This window comes from Rutidosis leptorrhynchoides, chromosome 5 (genome assembly GCF_046630445.1).
Source record: "Rutidosis leptorrhynchoides isolate AG116_Rl617_1_P2 chromosome 5, CSIRO_AGI_Rlap_v1, whole genome shotgun sequence".
Taxonomy (NCBI): Eukaryota; Viridiplantae; Streptophyta; class Magnoliopsida; order Asterales; family Asteraceae; genus Rutidosis; species Rutidosis leptorrhynchoides.
The window spans coordinates 390363743-390386024 of record NC_092337.1 but is presented as its reverse complement, the minus strand read 5'-3'; the positions used below and the strand labels follow the sequence as shown (position 1 = coordinate 390386024).

At 34.6% G+C, this 22282-nt stretch overlaps 2 protein-coding genes across 2 annotated transcripts; one reads left to right on the top strand and one right to left on the bottom strand.

The window, feature by feature from the left end:
- Positions 1–10232: 10232 nt before the first annotated feature.
- LOC139849824 (uncharacterized) lies at positions 10233–11491 on the bottom strand. Its single transcript, XM_071839445.1, has 3 exons — positions 11405–11491; positions 10796–11005; positions 10233–10634 (listed from the first exon to the last, which is right to left on the bottom strand). The coding sequence occupies exons 1-3, from the start codon at positions 11489–11491 to the stop codon at positions 10233–10235; spliced, it is 699 nt and encodes a 232-aa protein (XP_071695546.1).
- A 539-nt stretch (positions 11492–12030) lies between these two features.
- Positions 12031–13343, top strand: LOC139849823 (transcription factor MYB15-like). The gene is made up of 3 exons (XM_071839444.1): positions 12031–12163; positions 12258–12387; positions 12845–13343. Exons 1-3 carry the CDS (start codon positions 12031–12033, stop codon positions 13341–13343), a joined length of 762 nt encoding a protein of 253 aa, XP_071695545.1.
- Positions 13344–22282: the final 8939 nt, after the last annotated feature.

Below are 22282 nucleotides of genomic sequence, written 5' to 3'. Positions count from 1 at the left end.
AACGGGTTACAGAGATTTTGTACAAAATGGCATAACAATCAAACGGGTTTCATATGTTGAGGGTTTGGGGTGTAGTTTATTTAGTGTGAGCCAATTCTGCGATGGAGATCTCAAAGTTTTGTTTGAACGTCGACAATGCTCGGTGCAATCCACCGAAGGGAATGATCTTCTTGTTGGTAAACATTGTGCTTCACTATTTACTATTGACCTCAATGATGAACCATCACATGCAACCATGTGTTTGGCCACTCGTTCTACCAAAGAAAATTCATGGTTATGGCATCATCGGATGTCACACCTGAATTACAAGGGTATCAATCGATTAGTCTCTAAAGATTTAGTTGATGGTATTCCAACCTTTCAATATGATAAGCATCATGTGTGTCCATCATGTGCGATGGGTAAGCTGAAATGGACTAATCATCCACTTAAGCAAACCCCTAGTACTTCATCGTCTTTGCAATTATTGCATATGGACTTATGTGGACCCATGCGTATTTCTAGCCTCGGTGGCAAGAAACATGTGCTTGTCATTGTTGATGACTATACCCGGTTTACATGGATTTTTCTTTTGCGAACTAAGTCAGAAACTCCCGCCATTATCATTGAATTCATTAAAAAGATTCAACGCTCTTTTAACAAACATGTTAAGAGCATCAGAACTGATAATGGGACGGAATTTATGAATGACCCGCTTGATAGTTATTTGAAAGACCAAGGCATTGAACATCAGTTCTCTGCTGCTCGGACCCCCCAACAAAATGGAGTAGTCGAACGACGTAATCGTACATTGTGCGAAGCAGCACGAACGATGCTTGCATACTCCAAATTACCTCCAAAAATGTGGGGGGAGGCCATTTCAACTGCATGCTATACCCAAAATCGTTGTATTGTAAACAAACGTTTTGATAAAACTCCATATGAGTTATTATATGGTAGACGCCCGAATGTCAAATATTTCCATGTTTTTGGTTGTATATGCTATGTGCTTAACGATTTTGACAGCCCCGGAAAGTTTGATCCTCATGGCGATCAGGCCATATTTCTTGGTTATTCCTCGAACAAAGTTGCTTATCGTGTTTATCATAAGCGGACAATGATGATTAAAGAGAGCATTAACGTCAAGTTTGACGAATTTTCGGGAATGGCTTTTGAACAACTCAGTTCAAAACCCGATCCTAACCTGGCTACTACTTCTTCTGCACAAAACTCAATTTTCTCGAAGAAGGGTGTTCCTACGGTTACATCAGAGGAACTGGATATCTTGTTTGATAGTCTTTATACTCCTCAATGGGATTCAAATGTTCAAGCCATACACCATCACAGTCAACTACTGTGGAGACTCTTCAAAGTCTTTTTGATGAAGATTCAACACCAACTGATTCACCTGTTGCTTATTCATCCTCCCTCCAACCTCCTGTTATTGATAATCTTGAACAAGATCAAGATTCATCATTTGATACAACTCCAGCTGTTTCTCCAGATACTCTATTGAATCCATTAGATATTGTTACATCAGATCAAGCAGATCAAGGCTCAACGTCAACAACGGTTGATGTTCCGATGGATACAATTGATGTACAATCTCTTCCACACACCCGATGGACTAAAAGTCATCCAATAGATCTTATTATTGGTGACGCATCTGCTCCAGTTTCAACTCGAAGGGCTACTCAGAATATGTGTCTATTCACAGCCTTTCTTAGTAAGATAGAACCAACAACGGTTGCTCAAGCTTTACTAGATCCATACTGGGTAGTTGCAATGCAAGACGAGATCAATCAATTTGAACGATTGAAAGTATGGCGATTAGTTCCAAGACCAACGGGTCAACGACCAATAGGGGTTAAGTGGATTTTCAAGAACAAGAAGGATTCTGATGGAATTGTGGTTCGAAATAAGGCACGTCTTGTGGCCAAAGGATATCGACAACAAGAGGGCATTGATTATGACGAAACGTTTGCTCCGGTTGCTAGGATTGAGGCAATTCGTCTTTTCCTTGCATTTGCTTCTCATATGAAGTTCACGGTGTTTCAAATGGATGTCAAAACTGCTTTTTTGAATGGTTATCTTCAAGAGGAAGTCTATGTTGATCAACCAGAAGGCTTTGTCGATCCCATTCATCCAAATCACGTTTACTACTTGGAGAAAGCTTTATACGGTCTGAAGCAAGCACCGCGTGCATGGTATGAGACCTTAATAAAGTATTTACTGGACAATGGCTTCTCTCGTGGAATGATTGATACAACGTTATTCATCCGTAAAAACCATGGTCACATTCTCTTGGTTCAAATTTACGTTGATGATATTATTTTTGGTTCCACGTCCCCGGCCTTATGCAAAGAATTTGGTGACCTTATGGCCAGCAAATTCGAAATGAGCATGCTTGACCAGTTAACTTTCTTCTTGGGGTTACAAGTAAAACAATTACCAAATGGGATTTTTATCAGTCAAAAAAAGTATATCAATGATATGCTAAAACGTTTTAAAATGACTGCTTTAAAACCAATGACAACCCCAATGAGAACTTTACTGGATGCTGATACTAATGGGGAACCCTTTGATATTACGCTTTATCGAAGCATGGTTGGTTCTTTAATGTATCTGACTGTGAGTCGACCAGACATTACACTTGCCGTAACTGTCTGTGCCCGCTTTCAGTCCAACCCTAAGAAATCTCACTCCAAAGCGGTTGTTAGGATTTTTCAATACCTTAAAGGGGATTCACAAAGTGCTATTGCAATAACAAGCAACCCGGTTCAGCATTCTAAAACTAAACACATAGATATTCGTTATCATTTCATTAAGGACCATGTAGAGAAAGGGGATATAGAGTTATACTTTATGCCTACTAAAGTGAAATTAGCTGACATGTTCACTAAACCTTTAGATGAACTTAGGCTAAATTTCTTGATCAAAGATATTGGCATGGTAGAGTATAGTGCTTGATATTCCTTAGATCTGTTGGAACTTATTTTTGGGATCTTGTGTTTAGGGGGAGTAGATACTTTCTAGGGGGAGCCACTAAGTTTCAGTGCTTTAGATAATTTTTCTTTAAGGGACTGCCTTTAGATTAATGATAACTTCCTAGATATATTTGTTCAATGGTTACGCAAAGGGGATGTAACTCATTGATATCCTATTTCAAGGGGGAGTTAATTCATTTTCTTGGGAATATAATCAAAATGCTGATTTACTTTCTTGTATATCACATTTTGAGGGGGAGAAAAAGGGAGAAAATGAGAAAATAATTCAAAAATATTGTTTTTCAAAAGTGAATTCAAAATTTCTTTGTTTTTATCTGAAATAATTCACTATGACTTGTGTACATCTCAGTATGCAACCCGTGTCAACAATTGGTATCACTGAAGATTTGTATTTTGTATAAAATTTAAAGTTCTTTTAAGTACAAATCTTATTTTAAAAAATTCATAAAAATTGGAAAAGATAAAATCCAAAAATATTTAAATTTTAATGAATAAATGCTATTTTTATCATTTTACCGAATCTGACAACCAACAGTACAGATTCGGTAAGTTCAAAGTTTTCAGAAATTGTCTCAGAATTGTTTTTCATGAAAAGATTGAAATGGATTTCAAGAGGAAAAATCAATTTATCAAAATTTGGAGTTAAATTGTTAAAGTTTTGAAAAATTGGACTGTATTCGGTATTTTAGGCCCATTCTGTAAAGCCCATTCGGTATTTTACTTTCGGTATTTATAAAAGGAGAGTCAAAGTCAAACATTACTCTCTTACTGTTATTAATTACCTACCGAGTCTGTTGATTATACCGAATCTGCCTAATTCTACCGAGTCAGTCATTCTGTTTCTTCAAATTCTTGGTAATTGTTCATTTTAATCAATGTTTAAGATATATAATTGTAGATCTGAGATAATTAAGTTTTTATCAACCAGAAAAGATCAAAATAACTGAATTATGATCTTTAATTTTTGAAATCTTGTTGATTATACCGAGTCTGAGTCGATTTCAATTAATCTTTGATTAAACTCAATTGATTTGGAAAATCAACATGAAATCTTGTCTAATCTGAGTTAAATTGACTGATCTATTATTTGACCGAGTCTGATTACATGTTTAATTGCTTATTTGATGAATTCTGTATCTACCGAATGTGTTCTTATCCTGATACTGAGTTTGTTCATACAATTAACATGTTAATATACTTGTAATTGAATGGTTAATTGATCATGGTTGTGATATTACTTGATATATGATAGAATATGCATGTTTGAGTGACTTTCTGTTAATTGTTGAAGATACCGAATCTGATTTTCTTTCTTGATACCGAGTCTGAAATTTGATACCTTAAAATTTTCTGATTTTTATCTTCAAACACTTAACATGTTTATTCTATATCTTTCTGATATGAAAACTCAAGCTTATTTGGTTACAGAATCTAAAGTTTTCATAACTACCGAATCTGCTTGAAATGTGTTTAAAAATTGACTAAGTGTTGTTCTGAGTCCTTGTGTTATATAATTGACTTTGCATGATGATTTTGTACTAAGATGAATATCATATGAATGTCATGGTTGTCAATTATTTGTTCATATTTGAGAATAAAAGACTTTTATATTCTTGAAAAATCATAAAAATCTTAAAATTTAAAAATATAAAAAGGATTTCAAAGGCAAATAAGAATAGAGATATATGCTTTTTGTTAAATATCTTGTGGTCTTCTATTTCTTATTTATACAGCTAAATGGCGAACAATCACTTCATCAACTCTGAAACCAGCATACCCTGCAACTACTGGACAGCAATTCTAGAGAGGCACACACTGTGGCCTGCCCTCAATACTACTGCCAGTGTAGCTGTAACAGATCTGGAGTTACTTAACAGAACAATTAGGTTTGTGGAAGCTACACAACCTACTACTGAAAATCCAGAGGGAACACAAGCTCGTTTTGAATTTCAACTAAGAGGAGTTCAAAGGAGGAGGAGTTTCACTAAAGCTGATTTCAGGAGGGTCTTCAGACTTCCTCTTGTACAGAATACTCCTGCTTTTCCTGCTACTCAGTAAATGGTGACTTCTGTCTTTGATCTTGGTTATGTTGGAGCTACCAACGTTCCACCAGCTAAGTTTCAGAAGAAATATATGCACTCAAGGTGGTATGTGATCTTCTCAATCATCAACAGATGTTTGCTGATGACAAGGAGTGGATCTAATAGCTTGACTGTGCCAATGCTGAAAGTATTCTACTCTTTCATAAGAGTAGAGGCTCCTGACTATGCTGAGCTTTTATGGGATCTGGTTCAAGCTCAAGTTGATAAGCCAAGGGGTTCATACATACCTTGCGAAAGGTTTTTCTGTATCTTTATCCATGATGCTATAAATGCTTGCAGAAATGCAAATATATTTGTACCAGGTACACATGGATTACAGATGAAAAGGTTTGGAGAGCCGAAGATGAACACCCCTATGGTGTCTGATAATCAATTCACTGCGCCAATTCCAAATTGGCTAGTGAGGCTAGCTGAACCCCAAGACGCTCATATGCGTTCTTATTTTCAGGCTGTAGGAATACCTCTTCCGAACCCGGTACAACAAGAACAAGTTGAACCTGCCGTGGTTCCAGCCCCAGAGGTTGTAGAGGAACCTGTAGTTCAACCACCCGGGCCAGCTAATCCTCCACTTAGGGTGAACCTCAAACGATCTAGGGTAGCACACCAAGCTCAACCCGTGAGGATCAGGGAACCTAGTCCAACTAGGGTTGAACCAACCCTTTCCACAACACCCGAAGTAAGCAGTGACACTTCAGCAACAGCATCTGAATCATCTCCTGAACATTCTCCTAAGAGAACTCGATACATGCCTGATGAGATGATTCAGACTCCGCCAACCCAACGAGTAACTAGATCTAGAACTTCGACACCCATCGTCCGCCAAACAGTTACTCCAACCATTGGTGATACGGATCAAGACCAAGAGCCAATTAGGTCAACCTCACCTATCTCCGTATCACATCCAAGAATAACAGTAAGCCCTACGCTAAATGAAGCGCAAGCTTCGGGAGGCAAGAGATCTAAACGCACGGATGGTAAAAAGACCACTAAGCCCATCCAATCTAAACAGGACTTAATAATAAATCCTACAAAGCAAGGTGCTTCGGCATCTAAGGAAGTAAAGTCTTCCTCTGCAGTAAAGTCTGCGTTGACTCAATCGATTGAGGAAATTCAATCATTGAAGTCCAGAACGGCCGAAGGGGAGCCGAAAAATCTTGAAAAGGCACCCTGCGTATCGGCTGGAAATCCTCCTGTACCTCAACGTACAACAGGGTCTCGAGGTCCGGCTTATCTTGATGAGGAAGATCTGCCGCGTCCCATGGAAACGAGTCAACATGACAATCCTTCGGGATATTTATCAGACTTCCAGCAGACTGTTCTCTTGGTTCATGAAAGTGATCCATTGGTTCAAACCACTTCTCTTCCGGATTCTGAATCTCAGGGTCTGGAAGAAGAGTTTTTAACTGAAAGAGATGTGCCACCTCATGGTATATCAATGATTTCAGGAGTAGGGGATAGCAATATCTCTGCGAGAACTAAACCGACGGGTAGTCCTGCTACTTTGTCAGAGTCCCATGAGACCAAAGTCATGGAGGCGGATGCTTCGAAAGAAACTTCGCCGGTGACAACTCCGGTTGTTACCCAACCTCCATCAGAAGGGGATATCACGAATCTGACTAGTAGTATGTATAGCCCTACATATAAGAATAATACTGCATAATCATCCTTACCTGCCCTCACGGCAACTCAAACACTTCCACCAACATCGCCTTCAACAGTTGCTGCTGCTGGTGTTCCTATTGTTACTTTTCCACCATCACCTTCTTGTTTACCACATTTCTATGATGCTTTGGAGCAAGAATATTTCAGTCGTATGTTTTCTAGAGTCAATCTAGATGTTCTTCAACGCACTTCGCTTCAAGCATTGTTTCGTGCTCGTGTTCGATATCCACTTACTTCCTGCTCTTCTCCGTTGAGTCCTCACCGTGATGATGAACATGACGATTCTGATCCTCAGAATAGCCATGAGGGGGAGATAGGAGTAGATGGAGAATATCTAACGGTAAATATTTCAACTAAGGGTGGTGGTGTAAGGTCTTCATCAGCTTCACAAGCTCAACAAGTTCAGATGGAATCAGAAATGGTTACTACACATGATGAAATTGATGATAAGGAGCCTGAGCAAGTTATAATTCCAATTGTTCATAATGAGGCTGATAGTGGACTGGTAGATGAGGATTTGAACTTGAGTGATTTCTATCTTGAAGAGACGGATAATGATGGATTTGTCATTCTAAGCAAGTTATCATCAGTATCTTCAATTCCGGAAGATGTAGAGATTGTAGATGAAGAGAATCCTGAACCAGTAATAGAAAGTGATAATGAAATGGATTCTTCTGATGACGATGAAGACAATCTTTATGTTAATCCAAATGAAGATGAGATCTTTGATCATATTGAAGATGATGATGTTCCAAATAATGATGCAACAAATCCTACTGGTCATTCATCAAATTCAACACCCTCATCGAGTTTAAATCCAACAAATGCTAATGAAAGATCAACTTCTGGTACATCTACATCAAGTGAAACAGTGAATTCCAGATTCAAATACAATCATGGAATATTCTTTAAGAATCAGGAGCAAAGATTATTGTTAGGAGTAGAACATGATTTTATAACACATTCATCGAAGAAAATGCTTACAAGATCTTCCGCATCAATGAATTACCAAGGAGTAAAAGGTTTACTTATATAGGTTCACGATTGCTTCCAGTAAGTGAAAGGAATTGGTATGAGTTTATGTGGAGGAAACATATCAACAAAGATGAAGATGATTTGTGGTTTCAAAGAAAATATCGTATTTCAGAAGTGTTGAATATTACTCGAGTCGGAGTAGAGATAAGCGAAAAGAAAGACGTCATCAGTCAGTTCCACGTTATCAAAGAAGATGAGAAAGAGTACAAGTTCACTGAAACAGATTTTCATAATCTAGATATGCTTGACATCATTCACATCTACAACTACCTCAGTATCATCACCATACGACCTTTTGCTAAGGCTCAAGCTTTGGAAGCTGTGAAAAGATACATGATGGAGACAATTGAACTGATGAGACGTGAAGACTTTCAAATAGGTCTCGAAGCAAAAAGGAAAAAGATTCGAATTACGTGTCCGAATCAATTTACAGAGGGACTGAAGGATATGAGGATGTTTCAAATGCAATTCGAACCCGAAGGGTTTGTTTTTGTAAATTATCAAAAAGAAAAGGTGTTCATTCGTACTGAAGAGCTAAACAAATATTCAGATGGAACACTTAAGGCTGCACTGAAGTATCTTAAGATTCATTAAAGCAAGTTCCATGACATTGACATGATAATGGGTCTTGGAGAATTCATAAAGCATATAAGAGATCGTCTGAAACTCCGGGTTCGTACAAGACAGTTTGAGATACTTCGTGGACAGAGAAAGAGAAGATATTTCAAGGAAATGGATGAATATCCATTATATGAGGGAGATCCAAGAAAAGCGTGGGGTGTCTGGAAACCTTCTAAGCAAATTTCAGAAAATCAAGTAGAAGTTTCAAAACCAGATGACACACGATGGACACTAACATTTGGACCTCTCAAGATTACAAAATAGGATTATGTTGTAAAGTTCACATTTAACACTAAGGGGGAGATTGTTAGGACCCCGAAGTTGTATAGTGTTAATGTGAAATAAGCTTAATTGAATGTTTCTTAGAAGTGGGCTATATAAGGAACCTAAGTAGTCCTAATTAGATAGCCATTGCATTGTAACTGAGTTCTAGAAGCTGTGGAATGTAATTGTACCGATTCTCTCTAATACCGAGTCTCATGCTTACATACCGAATCTCTCTTTATCTTATCATTTATCTCAATCTCAACATGATCTGACCTATCAAATTACTTTCTCAATAATTAGCTATGTAATTAATGTTAATCAAGGGTGAAGAACCGGCGCAAAGCCATGTGGCCCAACTAGTTCTTTCTAACTGGCCACCTACACGATTTTATTTTTCCGTACGGCACTTTGTATTCTCTCTAATTTTAGTATATCAATTATTAAATTCTTTTGTTTCTAGCATCTAACGAATCACACTTTTACTGAAGCGATTAGTGCAAGATTTTACTTCAACCATCTGAAATCGATTTTTTGTTATTGAATCATATATGTTTTTCCCCCTAATTTTCTAAACATATATATATAAAAAAAAAAACACGTCCATTCTCGTTAATTGCTATAAGTTTAAGCAAGGTTGAAAAAGACGCGAGACGGGGCCGAAACGGTAGCGACCTCAAAACGTCGCAACGGAAAAAACGGGGTCGAGACGGGGTCAAAATAGATGTTGACTAATGTTGACTTTTATATATATAAATATATATTTACACATATTTTAGAGCTAAAAAACATTCGTTGACAAGTTTGTACCTATAATTGCTATTAGCTTTAATATAATGCAAAATGGAATACTAAACTAAGTCAATTTTGATTGATTTGACCGACTTATGACCAATTTTAACAGAATTTATGACTTATGACCGGCGTTGACCCAATTTTTCTTGCATTTGACCTGACTTTTGACCGTTGACCGACTTATAAGAAAACGGGACGGGGTCGAAACGGTTTAGTCATCAAAACGCCGCAACGGGCGTCGCAACGGATGCAACGAACGCCGTTTACAACAGTGAGTTTAAGAGTATTATATAACACAAAATGAAAATATTTAAATTTAATGTTTTCACAGGAAGAGTTTTAAAAGTAAAATGAAACAATTACTTTGGTACGAAACGAATATATCATAAATGCAACATAGAGTGTATATGGTGGTCCATTAATTATTTTAATATAAAAGGTGTTACTTCTTCTATAAGACCACAGATAATGGTGACGCTTTCGTGGAGTGAAAGAGGTGTACTTTTTGAGGCAAGTCAGTGACTGGACCATGCCATTTTAGGGGGGAGTTGTTATGTGGCCTTTTGTCATGAGATGACAATGACGTGGCATTTACTTTTTATTTCTTTTTTAGTTATTTTAATTAGTATTTAGTTATTAAATAAGATAAAATGTAACATTTTTCATATAAAAAAAATAAGTTACATTAATAAAAAAAAAAGTTACATTAATAAAAAATAAAGCTTACATTAATCAAAAACATTACAAGAATTAAAAAAATAAAAGACTAGTTTGTAGATCGAAAGTTCGGTGGGAGGTCCCAAATATGAGCCGTTAAATCTTCACGTAGTTGATCGTGTACGGTTCGATCACGAATTTCCTTTTCTTGTGATCTTCGATCTTTGACTCTTCTCCTAATATTACAACGGAGCCTGTTTTCGGGTTTATCAAACCATTCTTGTTCCAAAGTACTCAAGGCAAAATCGTTATCTTCTTGTATCATGTTGTACATAACAATGCAACTGTACATTATCCTTCTCATCTTGTTAACGCTCATAACTCGTGCCAGAGTTTTTAAAATTGCAAACCTACCTTGTAAAACACCAAATGTACGCTCAACGTCCTTTCGAGCATTCGCTTGAAATCTAGTAAATTTGACTCGTGGCTCATCAATAGGCGTCGAGTATCCCTTTATTAAGGTTGTTTAATCAGGATATATCCCGTCCGCCAAGTAGTAACCAAATGGATAGACGTGTCCGTTTACTTCAAACGGAGACGGTGCAACTGTATCCTTTTTGAGTGAATCAAACAACGGAGAGTGATTCAACACATTTATGTCGTTGTTTGAACCAGCCATCCCAAAAAACGAATGCCATATCCACATATCGTAAGCATGATCGTAGGGTGACCGTGATCACCTCTAGTATATTGACCTTTCCATCCAGCGGGACAATTTTTCCAAGCCCAATGCATACATTCAATACTACCCAACATTCCTTTAAAACCATGTTTCTCCTCGTGCGCCGAATACAACCGAGCAACGTCAGTTGCCGTCGGCTTCTACAAATATTCTCGGCCATATAAATCAATTATACACTTGCAAAAATTATTTAAGAAAACATATCCCGTTTTCTCCGCCATTTTTATATATTCATCAAAAATATCAGCGGATGTTCCATACGCCAATTGGCGTAACGCACAAGTTATTTTTTGATACGTAGTAAAACCAAGACGTCCGAATGCATCCGGACGTTGTTGGAAAAATACAAATTGTTTAGGAGCATTATTAGAATAAGAGTGATTGAGAATACCGTCTTTGATACGTAGAAATAAATTAATTCGCATTCGAAATCGTCTCTTGAAAACGTCGTCTGGAAACGTCGAATAGTAGTCGTTCCACAAAAGGAGACCCGCAGCTTCACGATCTCTATTAATAAAACGTCGTGGGTTCCGTTGCACCCGAGTTCTTCTAGGTGGACTTTCCTCCTCTTCGTCGGACGAGGTGCTATCGAATAGCAAATCTAGACTAGCGGCTAAAAAATCCATTTTTTTTAAAACAAAGAAAGTGTTTATGTTTATATAAATTAAATTGATAAAGTAGAAAGTATAAGAAATGTGTGAAAAAAATGGTTAAATGTGTATGTATTTATAGGAGGAAGATGAAAAAAAAACAAAACAAAAAAAAAGGCAACGGCTATATTCTTAACGGTTTAAAAACTCCACCAATCACCAAATGCCACGTGCCCAAACCGCCCTCCCTCACCCCGTGATCCGGCGACAAACGCCGCCGCACAAACGCCCACCGCCGCCCATTTCCGGCGTTTGTGGCGGCATACAGCCGAATACCGCCACGTTATCTATGGTCTAAAAGACAGTGGTTATTATTATGATAATCATTAATCATTAATTAACTATGTACAATTATTCTGTCGTGAGTGTTGTCTATAGAATATAATATTTTCATCCGAAACACGTTCTGATTCGTAAACTCAAGTAGTATATAATAGTGCAGTTGGATCTTTAATCGTAGTTCTTCACTAACCTTCCCAATAATATCTAGAGATATATAGTTGGAACATAAAAAGATGGTGAAGACTCCAAGTTTTGATAACAATGGCGTCAAGAAAGGTGCATGGAGTGAAGATGAAGATGACAAACTAAGAGCCTATATCCAACGATACGGCCACTGGAATTGGCGGTTACTTCCCAAATTTGCCGGTATATATATGTGACTTCGAGTCTATTCTAAATTCTTGAATGTTTAAAATTGCTTGCTTAATGCTAATTTATATGTTTGGTTTCCCTTCTTTAGGCTTGTCAAGAAGTGGGAAGAGTTGCAGGTTACGATGGGTGAATTATCTTCGCCCGAACATAAAACATGGCAATTTTACAAAAGAAGAAGAAGATATGATCATTGAGTTACATAAAAAGCTTGGCAACAAGTATGATTTTATATTTTTCTTAACCATAATGAACTTTTTTTATATGTCTCAGGTTAATTGTCCCCCATCAAAAAGGATAAAAGAATAAAAACTAAAGTTCATTGATGTTCTTAATGTATGAATATAAGACAAAGAATATATATAAAAAGTAATGGATAAATTGTAAAGTAAACAAAAACTAAAGTATAAATTACGTAACTTTTATTTTTATTTAGAGACAATTAAATTCGAACGGAGAGAGAGCTGTCTCTCTTAGACCAACGAACATTCTGGAAACCCTAATAAACTTATACATCTAACGGACCCAAGCTCACAATTAGGTTGGGCCACTAACTTATCATCTAACAATCAGATCACTTGAACTCACAACCATTTAATTGTTGGATTACTCATGTACGTAACACCGACATAGTTGTAGTTAACGCTATAGTAATTATTTCGATCTGTAAACTCGCAGGTGGTCAGAGATGTCTGCGTATTTACCAGGGAGAAGTGACAATGAAATAAAAAATCGTTGGCACACACACTTGAAGAAAAGAGCGAAAGATGAACAAACTGTACTAGACAATCAGCCTATTGGAACCCTCAAACCGGATCAAACCAACACCAAACATGATCTAATCCATAACTCGGATACAGCACTTCAAATGGACTTTGATTTTTTACTGGCTGAATCACCATTGTCATCTTCAAGCACCAGCTTATCGTCAAGTTGGTTTAATGGCTTGTTAGATTCAGCAGGTTCAAGTGATTATGCACCAATTGATTATTTTTGGAACGACAATTTTTTATCAGAAAATGATACCATCGTATCATCAAGTGATAACTCGTTTATACCTTCGGATTTAGTATATCAAGCTTCTTTCCAGAACACAAATACGGGTGACGATAACTTTTTTTGGTCATCGGTAGATTCGTATCTTGAACACAATCATGACCAGTTCATAAATTTTTAAGGACGATAAAGTCTAATTTATGGTTAATAAAAAGTTGTTGTTGAGTTACCAAATGAGTGTAACAGAATTTAGTGAAAGTGACTACAAAACTTATTTGGGTCGCTCTTCACAAAATTCTCCATCTTGAGCATGTTGAATATTATAACAATCAAATCTAGTAATTACCTATTTTGGTAATAAAAAAAACTAATTATAACGGAGTTAACCAATCCTTAAGAAGAATCAAATGCAAACTCAGCAATTTGACCGTTAATAACGTACTGTAATAATCAAAATGTTTCCGTTCAGTTTAGTTGAGCTATAAATAGAAAGCTAGTTATTCATATATTGAATTAGGGGTGAGCATAAAATCGCATTAAGTGGCCCGAAATCATATTAAATGATAAAACCGTACTAAATAAACCGAACAGAATGGATAACCGCGGGTTCGGTTAACACTTTTGAGTTAACCGAACTTTGTGAGCCGGTTATGAAAATAATAAGTACTCACACCGAATTAACCGCAACCGCACCATTTTGTATTCTAACTTTTTATTTATGATCGGTTTTATGGAAAATAGTCAAGTTGTTAAAACATTAAACTATGTAGATCAATGTATAACTTTATTTTGACTTTTAAGTTTTGGTGGATAAAGAATAAAGCTAAAAAAAATTCTACATTTTAAGAACTTTTGAATTTGTGTAGTAATTAATGGTGTTTTGCATTAAATTACAGTGTAAAAAAGATATTCATATACTTAATTTTATTTTTGATTAGAAATATGAGATAATGACTTATTCTTATGTTAAAATGTCATTTCTTATAGTATAAGAAGAAACTTATTAAATTAATTTTTCCCAATAAAGAGTTAAGCAAATTAATCGTTTTATAATTAATCGTTAACCAATTTAATCAAATTAACCGAAACCGTTTTTAATCGAACCGAATGGTTAAAAAAATTAATCAACCGCAATAATAGTTATGGGTGTGGTTTTGGCTCAAAACCGCCCACACCCGCCACAATTGCTCACCCCTATTGACTTATACTACCTTCGTCCCTAATTTATTATTTACTACTCCGTTTAAAATTTTTACAATTTAATTGTCCAGATTTATAGATGGATAAAAAGAGAAATTAAAGTTACATTTAAGCATACCAAATATAAATTAATTCTTCATTTATAACTCAAAGGTGTCATAGTAAAATATTTATATATAGTTTAAATAAGGAAAGTCAGTATTATAAATGAATATATATAATTTATAATTAATTCAACTGAGTTTACAAATTTAAATATAGTAAGCTTAAAAGTAGTTTTAAGAGCCGCGTTTAACATTCCTTTAGCTAGATAAAAATAACAAGATAAAGTTTTATTATGCTCTTAATGCATGCATTTAAGATAAAATGATATGTAAAGAGTAAGAGGTAAAATTGTAAAATTGAGAAAATAAAATATAATATATAGTGGATGGATAAATGGCTAAGCACCATTTTGAGGGTAATCAAAGAAGCAATTTTGAGCCACAAATTTAACATTTAACATTTATCTTAACATTTATTAATACGTTTAACATTAATTTTAAAGCTATAAATAGATTATATATTTTCTCAAAGGTTTCTATGTCGTCCATATACTCATTTTTGTCTCATGTCTGCTATATACTTTCAAAAAGTGTACCAATGTCAACATTTCATTACCGGTTACCTGCTGAACATGTAAAGTTAATTATTTAACTTATTTTCTTTTTATATGACTACAAATAGGTCATTACTTTCAGTTGTGTTCCTATGTAGGCTATATACTTTCAGTTTTTTTCGGATGTATCACCGACATTTCATGACTACTTAGAAGCCACGTCCTCAATTATTTTCGTTACAGGTAAAGAAAGTATAGTGGGCGACATCGGTACACTTTTTGAAAGTATATATAACTAACATGAGACGAAAATGAGTATATGAACGACGTCGGGACATTTGAGAAAATATATAGCCTATTTGTAACTTAATCCTAAATATTACACTATCATTCAATCACTGAATGTTAAGAGTGTGAAAATGTGCGACTCGAAATTATTTATCTACTTATTTCTAAAAATGGTGATGATTAGCGCTGGATCCTCATATATATATATATATATATATATATAGTAGAGGGATCAAATAATTTTTTTTTTTTTGTGTGAGAACCATTAGAACTCGAAATTCGAGCAAAAATTTTTGGCGGACGGACAAAAAAAGAGCTAGTCGAACAATTTTTTTTACATGCATTTTTCGCTTGGTTCTACATTTTTGGTTCAACAATTTTGAATTCGAACAATTTTGTTGTAATTCGAACAAAAAAAAAGGAAGGCGAGCAAAAATTTGAAAGTAGAGCAAAAAAGTTGAAGGGCGAGCAAAAATTGATGAATTCGAACATGTTTTACATTTTTTTTTTCTACATTTTCAACATCTCAAATTTTTGCTCTAATTTCTCCATTTTTGTTCACCCGCCATTTTTTTCCTTCTCGAATTCCTTATTTTTTGTTCGAATTCCTTGTTTATTGCTGTAATTCCTTGTTTTTTGCTCGCCCGCTACTTTTTTTTTGCTCGAATTTCAATGTATTTGAAGTTCCTAGAGTTCTCACATTAAAAAAGTTTTCACTAGATCCTCTCCCTATATATATATATATATATATATATATATATATATATATATATATATCGCTAGATCCTCTCCCTATATATATATATATATATATATATATATATATATATATATATATATATATATATATATATATATATAAGTAAAAGTTATTCTTGATTGTGGTTAAAAGTTATTTATGGATTGTTATATGTATATATTATATGTATAGATTATATATATTATTTACATTTATTTTTATTATTTATTATATTACTACGTATATATTACGAATATATTATTCCACCAAATTAGTAGATATAGATATATATTATATAATTACTAAATTTATAAACCGGTAGATATATATAACCTCGAGCTTTTTTATAGCACAATCATGTCAAATTTTAAATATAAATATAAAATAATTAATTATCATTCCATATCATTAACTAATTGATTAATTTAAATAAAATCAAATACATACAAAAAGGTGACGAATTCCATATTCACAGATTAGGACTACAGATTATTTTTTTCTTCCAAATAGACGTATTTGTTTCTCTGAATATATTTTATTTTTCAAGAAAAAGTGTAGACGTTAAGTTACTAATATCAATTTTAAAATTTGTCAACACCACATACTCTTGAACTCAAACGAATATATTTAAAAAATTTTCAACACCACGGGCTCTTAAATAATTCTTATACTTTTTCAATTTTTAAGTATCGCTATTTACATACCAATATGAACTGCATCAACACCACGGGCTTTTAAACTCAAAAGAATTTTTAAAATTGTGTAAATATAACCGAATTTTATATACTAAAAGTGGTATGAAATGTTGTAGTTTCAGTTATTTCTAATTGTAGTTTTGAGTTTACGTTCACATTACAAACAGTTCCTCAACTTCGCCTATATTTTGACAACGGTCCCTCAAGTTTACACTTTTTAAGGGATAAAAAGTGTAAGTATATAATTTAATTAAAATATTTTAATAAAATTATATATTTACATGTTATCAAGTGTTTTTTAACGATTTTCGTTTCGCGCGTACTTAGTCCCGTTGTGTTCATTAGATTTTTTCGAGTTGAACGGTGGTCTCGGAAAAATTTAACTCGCAACGAGCGAGAAGATAGAGCTCATTAAAAATTAGGGTGTAATTAGTTTCTTTTATTTCAATAAAATTATATATTTACGCTTTTTACCCTAAAAAAGTCTAAAGTTGAGGGGTCGTTGTGTAAATTGAGTCAAAGTTGAGGGACCGTTTGTAGTGCGAACGCAAACTCAAAACGACAATCCGATATAACTGAAACGCCGAAATCTGGCGCGTAACTTCGGTTATATTTACACAACGACCCTTTAAGTTTACACTTTCTCAGGGGTTAAAAGTGTAAATATATAATTTTATTAAAATAAAAAAAACTAATTCCACCCGAATTTATATCGGATTGTCGTTTTCGTAAGAGTTTTTCGATTTGAACGGTGGTCTCGGAAAAATTTAAATCGCACCAAGCGAGAAGATAAGGCCTTTTAAAAATTCGGGTGGAATTAGTTTCTTTTTTTTTAATAAAATTATATATTTACACTTTTTACCCCTGAAAAAGTGTAAACTTGAGGGGCCGTTGTGTAATCAACACCACTGGCTCTTAAATAATTCTTATACTTTTTCTATTTTGTAGTATAGCTATTTACATACCAATATAAACTGTAAATTACATTTTTCTACACGGTTTTTTACACAATCGTGCAACGCATGAGATCAAAAACCTAGTATATATATATATATATATATATATATATATATATATATATATATATATATATATATATATATATATATATATGACACGCGCGGTCGCGCCCAACAATACACATATACCACAGTCTTCTACAAATTCTTTTCAAATTTGTTTCGTTTGTCAGGAGAAGCTCATTTATGTCAAAAATTTGTACATCCTTTAACCTACGTCAATTCTACCTCTCCTCTTCAACATTTTCAGTGTTACGGACTCCACTCTCTTAACAATTGTTGTATGTTTCTCTCAACTTTTTGTTGATACTAACAACTTCTAGATCTTTGTTAAAATCTCTATTTGATACGGAGTATTATATTTAACAGGTTTTAGCACAATAACATTTCATATCTGTGACGACCCGAAAAATTTCGACTTAATTTGAACCAAATTCTCGATATGGTTTAATATTTCTGACACGATAAGCAAAGTCTGTGAAGTTGAATCTCAAAATTTTAAACTATTCAATTACCCTTCGTTTGTTCTCAACGATTCGCGAACAATTATATGTAAATAGATACATATATATATACTATAACTTGAAAGCGTAACAACGTATTAGTTGTATGATACCGTACATTAAATTTATTGGTTTAAATATCTATTTGAATATTTATGATAAGTTGGAATATTAATTGTATGAATAACTTGCGACTTGTATTTAAAACGTGTTTATGAATATTGAATATATATTAACTTGGTTATAAAACGTTTGATAATACTATTATATTAGTAAATAACAAGACGTTGATTTATAGAAGCAAATGACCAAAACACTCAAATGTATGAGTTATATTTCGAGTGATATAGTTTATGGATAATTTAAGTCTATATTTTGACAAAGGTACGAGTCGCGAAACGTAAAGTACAAGTTTTCTTAGTGTACGAAAGGACGTTCGAAAAACCAGAACCGGGACATAAGTCGAGTGACGACGTACGACTTATAGGAACAAAAATTACAAATCAACTATGCACGGGAATAAAATATAATATATAATTAATTAATTTAAATTATATATTATATAAAATTATGTCGACAAACAAAGTGACAAAACATTTATGAGCTGGAAAGTAGGCCTCCGCGATCGCGGAGCACCCACACACAAAACTATCGCGATCGTGGAGCTGTGGGATCCAATTCTAGATATTTTGGCCATGCGATCGCATGAAAACATAACTAAAACCCCATGTGATCGCATGGGGACTGATTTCAGGAAGTCTATAAAAGCTCGACCGTGTTTCTGTTCAATTCATTTTGCATTCATCTCTTTGATCTATATATTACTCCGTATATTATTTATTTTATTTATTATTATTATTATTATTATTATTAATCTTATTATTATTATTATTATTATTATTATTATTATTATTATTATTATTATTATTATTATTATACACAAAATACTATGACGAGGTCATGAGCGTGTCACCTTCAAAACGAGTTTTCAAACGGGTTTAAGCTAAGAAAACTATGAGTTATAGCTATGGAGGTTATGGGTAATGTTCGTAGGTATTGTTTGCAAGTCAAACCTAGTGTTTATCATCTCTGTTGCGTCTACGTACTTTCCTGCAATACTGAATCACAATATTGATACGTGAGCATTCATATCTTATCTTTTATATATTAATAGTGTATCCATGTCTAGTGCTTGAGTACATATATTTATGCATGCTTGTATGCTAAATCTTGTCGTTAGATAGTTTATGATGAATCACGAATTTAATACATATACTATTGATAAAAAGTATATGATATGCATGTTATTGGAAAGCTGGCGAAAAATCAATAACTTTTCATTTAGAAATCGCGTAATTTCGATGAACGAATTAAAAGATATGGTCAACTGAATTATGATTGACGTTAATTGAAATTGCTTTTGAATCTGCAATTAATATCTAAACAACTTGTTTATAAGATTGATAAATTGGATTTTTAAATATTACCAGCCGCGTAAATGAATTCTTATATAAGGCACGTCTCGTTTTGTTGAACAATTGTCAAAATTGACTTTTTGAAATGACTTTTGATAACTTTTGTATGTCGATCTCGAGCATTAGGATTGTAATACACTATGACCTGACCTAGCTTGATAGACATTAATTGACCAACATATGTTCTCTAGGTTGAGATCTACGGTTATTTGGTATTCCGAGTTTCGGTCACATTTCGGTGAACGACTTTATGTGCTGCTAAGGTGAGTTTCATTCGCTCCCTTTTTAATTATTTTTGCAATCTATATTTTTGGGCTGAGAATACATGCACTTTATTTTAAACGCAAAGGACACAAGTACATACTAAATTCTACACTGAGTTTGAACCGAAAATCTCTTAGCTTTGGTAACTAGTAACTGCCGGTTATAAGAACTGGTGGGCGCGAGTAGTTGTATATGGATCCATAGGGCTTGACATCCCCGTCTGTTCCAGGTATAGAGACCCTAGCCTGAACTATAAAACCAGACGTATGCTATTTGAGTTTAGTACACGTTGGATTACGTGTATTGTACATGTTGGTTACATGTATGTTAAAACAGGGGTACTTATCATATATACGTTAAGTTTAGTTACCAGGGTGTTCAATTTTGTAGAACATTTTGCTAAACGTTTCGGATGAAACAACTGAAATCTTGTGGTCTATCTTTATATACAGATTATGCACATCATTAAAATATGAACTCACCAACCTTTGTGTTGACACTTTCAAGCATGTTTATTCTCAGGTTCCTAGAAGTCTTTCACTGTTTGCTTATATGTTATACAAGCTATGTGCATGGAGTCATACATGCTTTATTCGAGAAAATGTTGCATTCACAAAATCATCACCATGTATCTATTTTGACTGCATTGTCAACGGAAGTATTATTGTAAACTATTATTTACGGTGATTGTCTATATGTAGAAATCATCAGATGTTGAAAACCTTAGATATAAATATTCATTTATGGTGTACCTTTTCAAAAGAATTCAATGTTTACAAAACGTATCATATAGAGGTCAAATACCTCGCAATGGGACCAGATGTTGAAGACTTCGTCCAGGTGGATTTGGACGGGTCATTACAGTTGGTATCAGAGCGTTGGTCCGAGCGAACCAGGTCTTGCATGAGTGTGTCTAACTGATAGTTGTTAGGATGCATTAGTAAGTCTGGACTTCGACCGTGTCTGCATGTCAAAAGTTTTGCTTATCATTTCTTGTCGGAAATTACCTGCTTATCATTCTTAGTCTAGACACGTTTTACTGCATTGATTGCATGAATAGTGTATAGACAAAATTCATATCTTAGCATATCTGTTACTGTAAACTTTGCCTGACAGTTTTCGAAAGTTCCTCCGTAATTTGCGGATCCCTTGTACTATATATAGGTATTCTATGTAATTAGAATATCATCAGATATCCAAAAATCATTTCATATCAAAAATTGTTTATCGAACCGTGTAAGATGAATTCCGCATCTAGTTCGAATTCCTCAGATTCCGACGGCTATTACGATATGGAATTCTACCTGAGCTCCGAAAGCAGCGTAACCGGAATGGATCAACCAATTAGCCATCATCTATTCTGGATGAATTGGGGATGGGTTCGTAATCTACTTAATCATTGGAGACAAGAAGAAGGTGATCCCTTCCATCCACCAAATTTCCCTCTTGGTGAAGAACCCGAAGCACTTACCGGCAAACCAGTCCGAAACACCATTTTCACCCTCATTTCTAGAATAGCTCGCAACGATTACATAATATCTAATATTCTTAATCTTATTCATCCGCTCGTCCGAACCACCGATCATCCCGGCGTAATAGAAGAAGTCAACGAGCTTCGCGCTCGCGTTGTCGCTTTGGAGAATATGGTGCAAAGATTACAAGTACCATCAACGACACCAATACCACCAACAACATCCAAATCGCAAGCCTCAATACCACAAACACCAGCAGCATCACCGGCATCAACAGTACCACCATCATCAACACCAACAGGATCATTACCACCACCAACAACCACATCCGCATCCCACACCTCAATATCACATCTAAACTCTGTACTTCGAGCATCAACATCATACGCACCGTAGATACCAAGGAGTGCCAACAACAACAAACGATGAAGTATGGATTCATAATTTCATCGGAGAAATATTCTACGGCGATTATGTAATCTCTAAAATCTTATAGATTATTTATCCCAGTTCTAATCGTAAATCAGATGAGTAGAGATGGTAGAGGGGAGAATAGAAACCCTGACATGAATGGTGCGTAATTTACAAGCTATACTTGTTATACAAGCACCACCAGCAGTTACCGTCAACATCACCAGCAACACCTGTATCACCACAAGCTCCACCAGCTCCATAACCACCGACGATATCGACACCATAATCACCAATGGGTATATTAAGATAACGAGTTATGGACTATTAACTCACTATTTTCAAAGAATTTATATATTATATAGATTTTGGAAATCATAATATATCTTCTCGTACTAAGCTATTACGCTTGAATTTTAAGGGGTAGATATTACTCGGTTAATTCATACTACTAAT

Excerpts from the sequence above, each read along its gene's own strand:
- LOC139849824 (XM_071839445.1), bottom strand. The coding sequence starts at position 11,491 with ATGGATTTTTTAGCCGCTAGTCTAGATTTGCTATTCGATAGCACCTCG. Across the intron at positions 11,006-11,404 it reads GTCCACCTAGAAGAACTCGG|AAGCCGACGGCAACTGACGT; the intron begins GTGCAACGGAAC and ends GAATATTTGTAG. Across the intron at positions 10,635-10,795 it reads TTCGTTTTTTGGGATGGCTG|GGATACTCGACGCCTATTGA; the intron begins GTTCAAACAACG and ends ACCTTAATAAAG.
- LOC139849823 (XM_071839444.1), top strand. The coding sequence starts at position 12,031 with ATGGTGAAGACTCCAAGTTTTGATAACAATGGCGTCAAGAAAGGTGCA. Across the intron at positions 12,164-12,257 it reads GTTACTTCCCAAATTTGCCG|GCTTGTCAAGAAGTGGGAAG; the intron begins GTATATATATGT and ends TCCCTTCTTTAG. Across the intron at positions 12,388-12,844 it reads CATAAAAAGCTTGGCAACAA|GTGGTCAGAGATGTCTGCGT; the intron begins GTATGATTTTAT and ends GTAAACTCGCAG.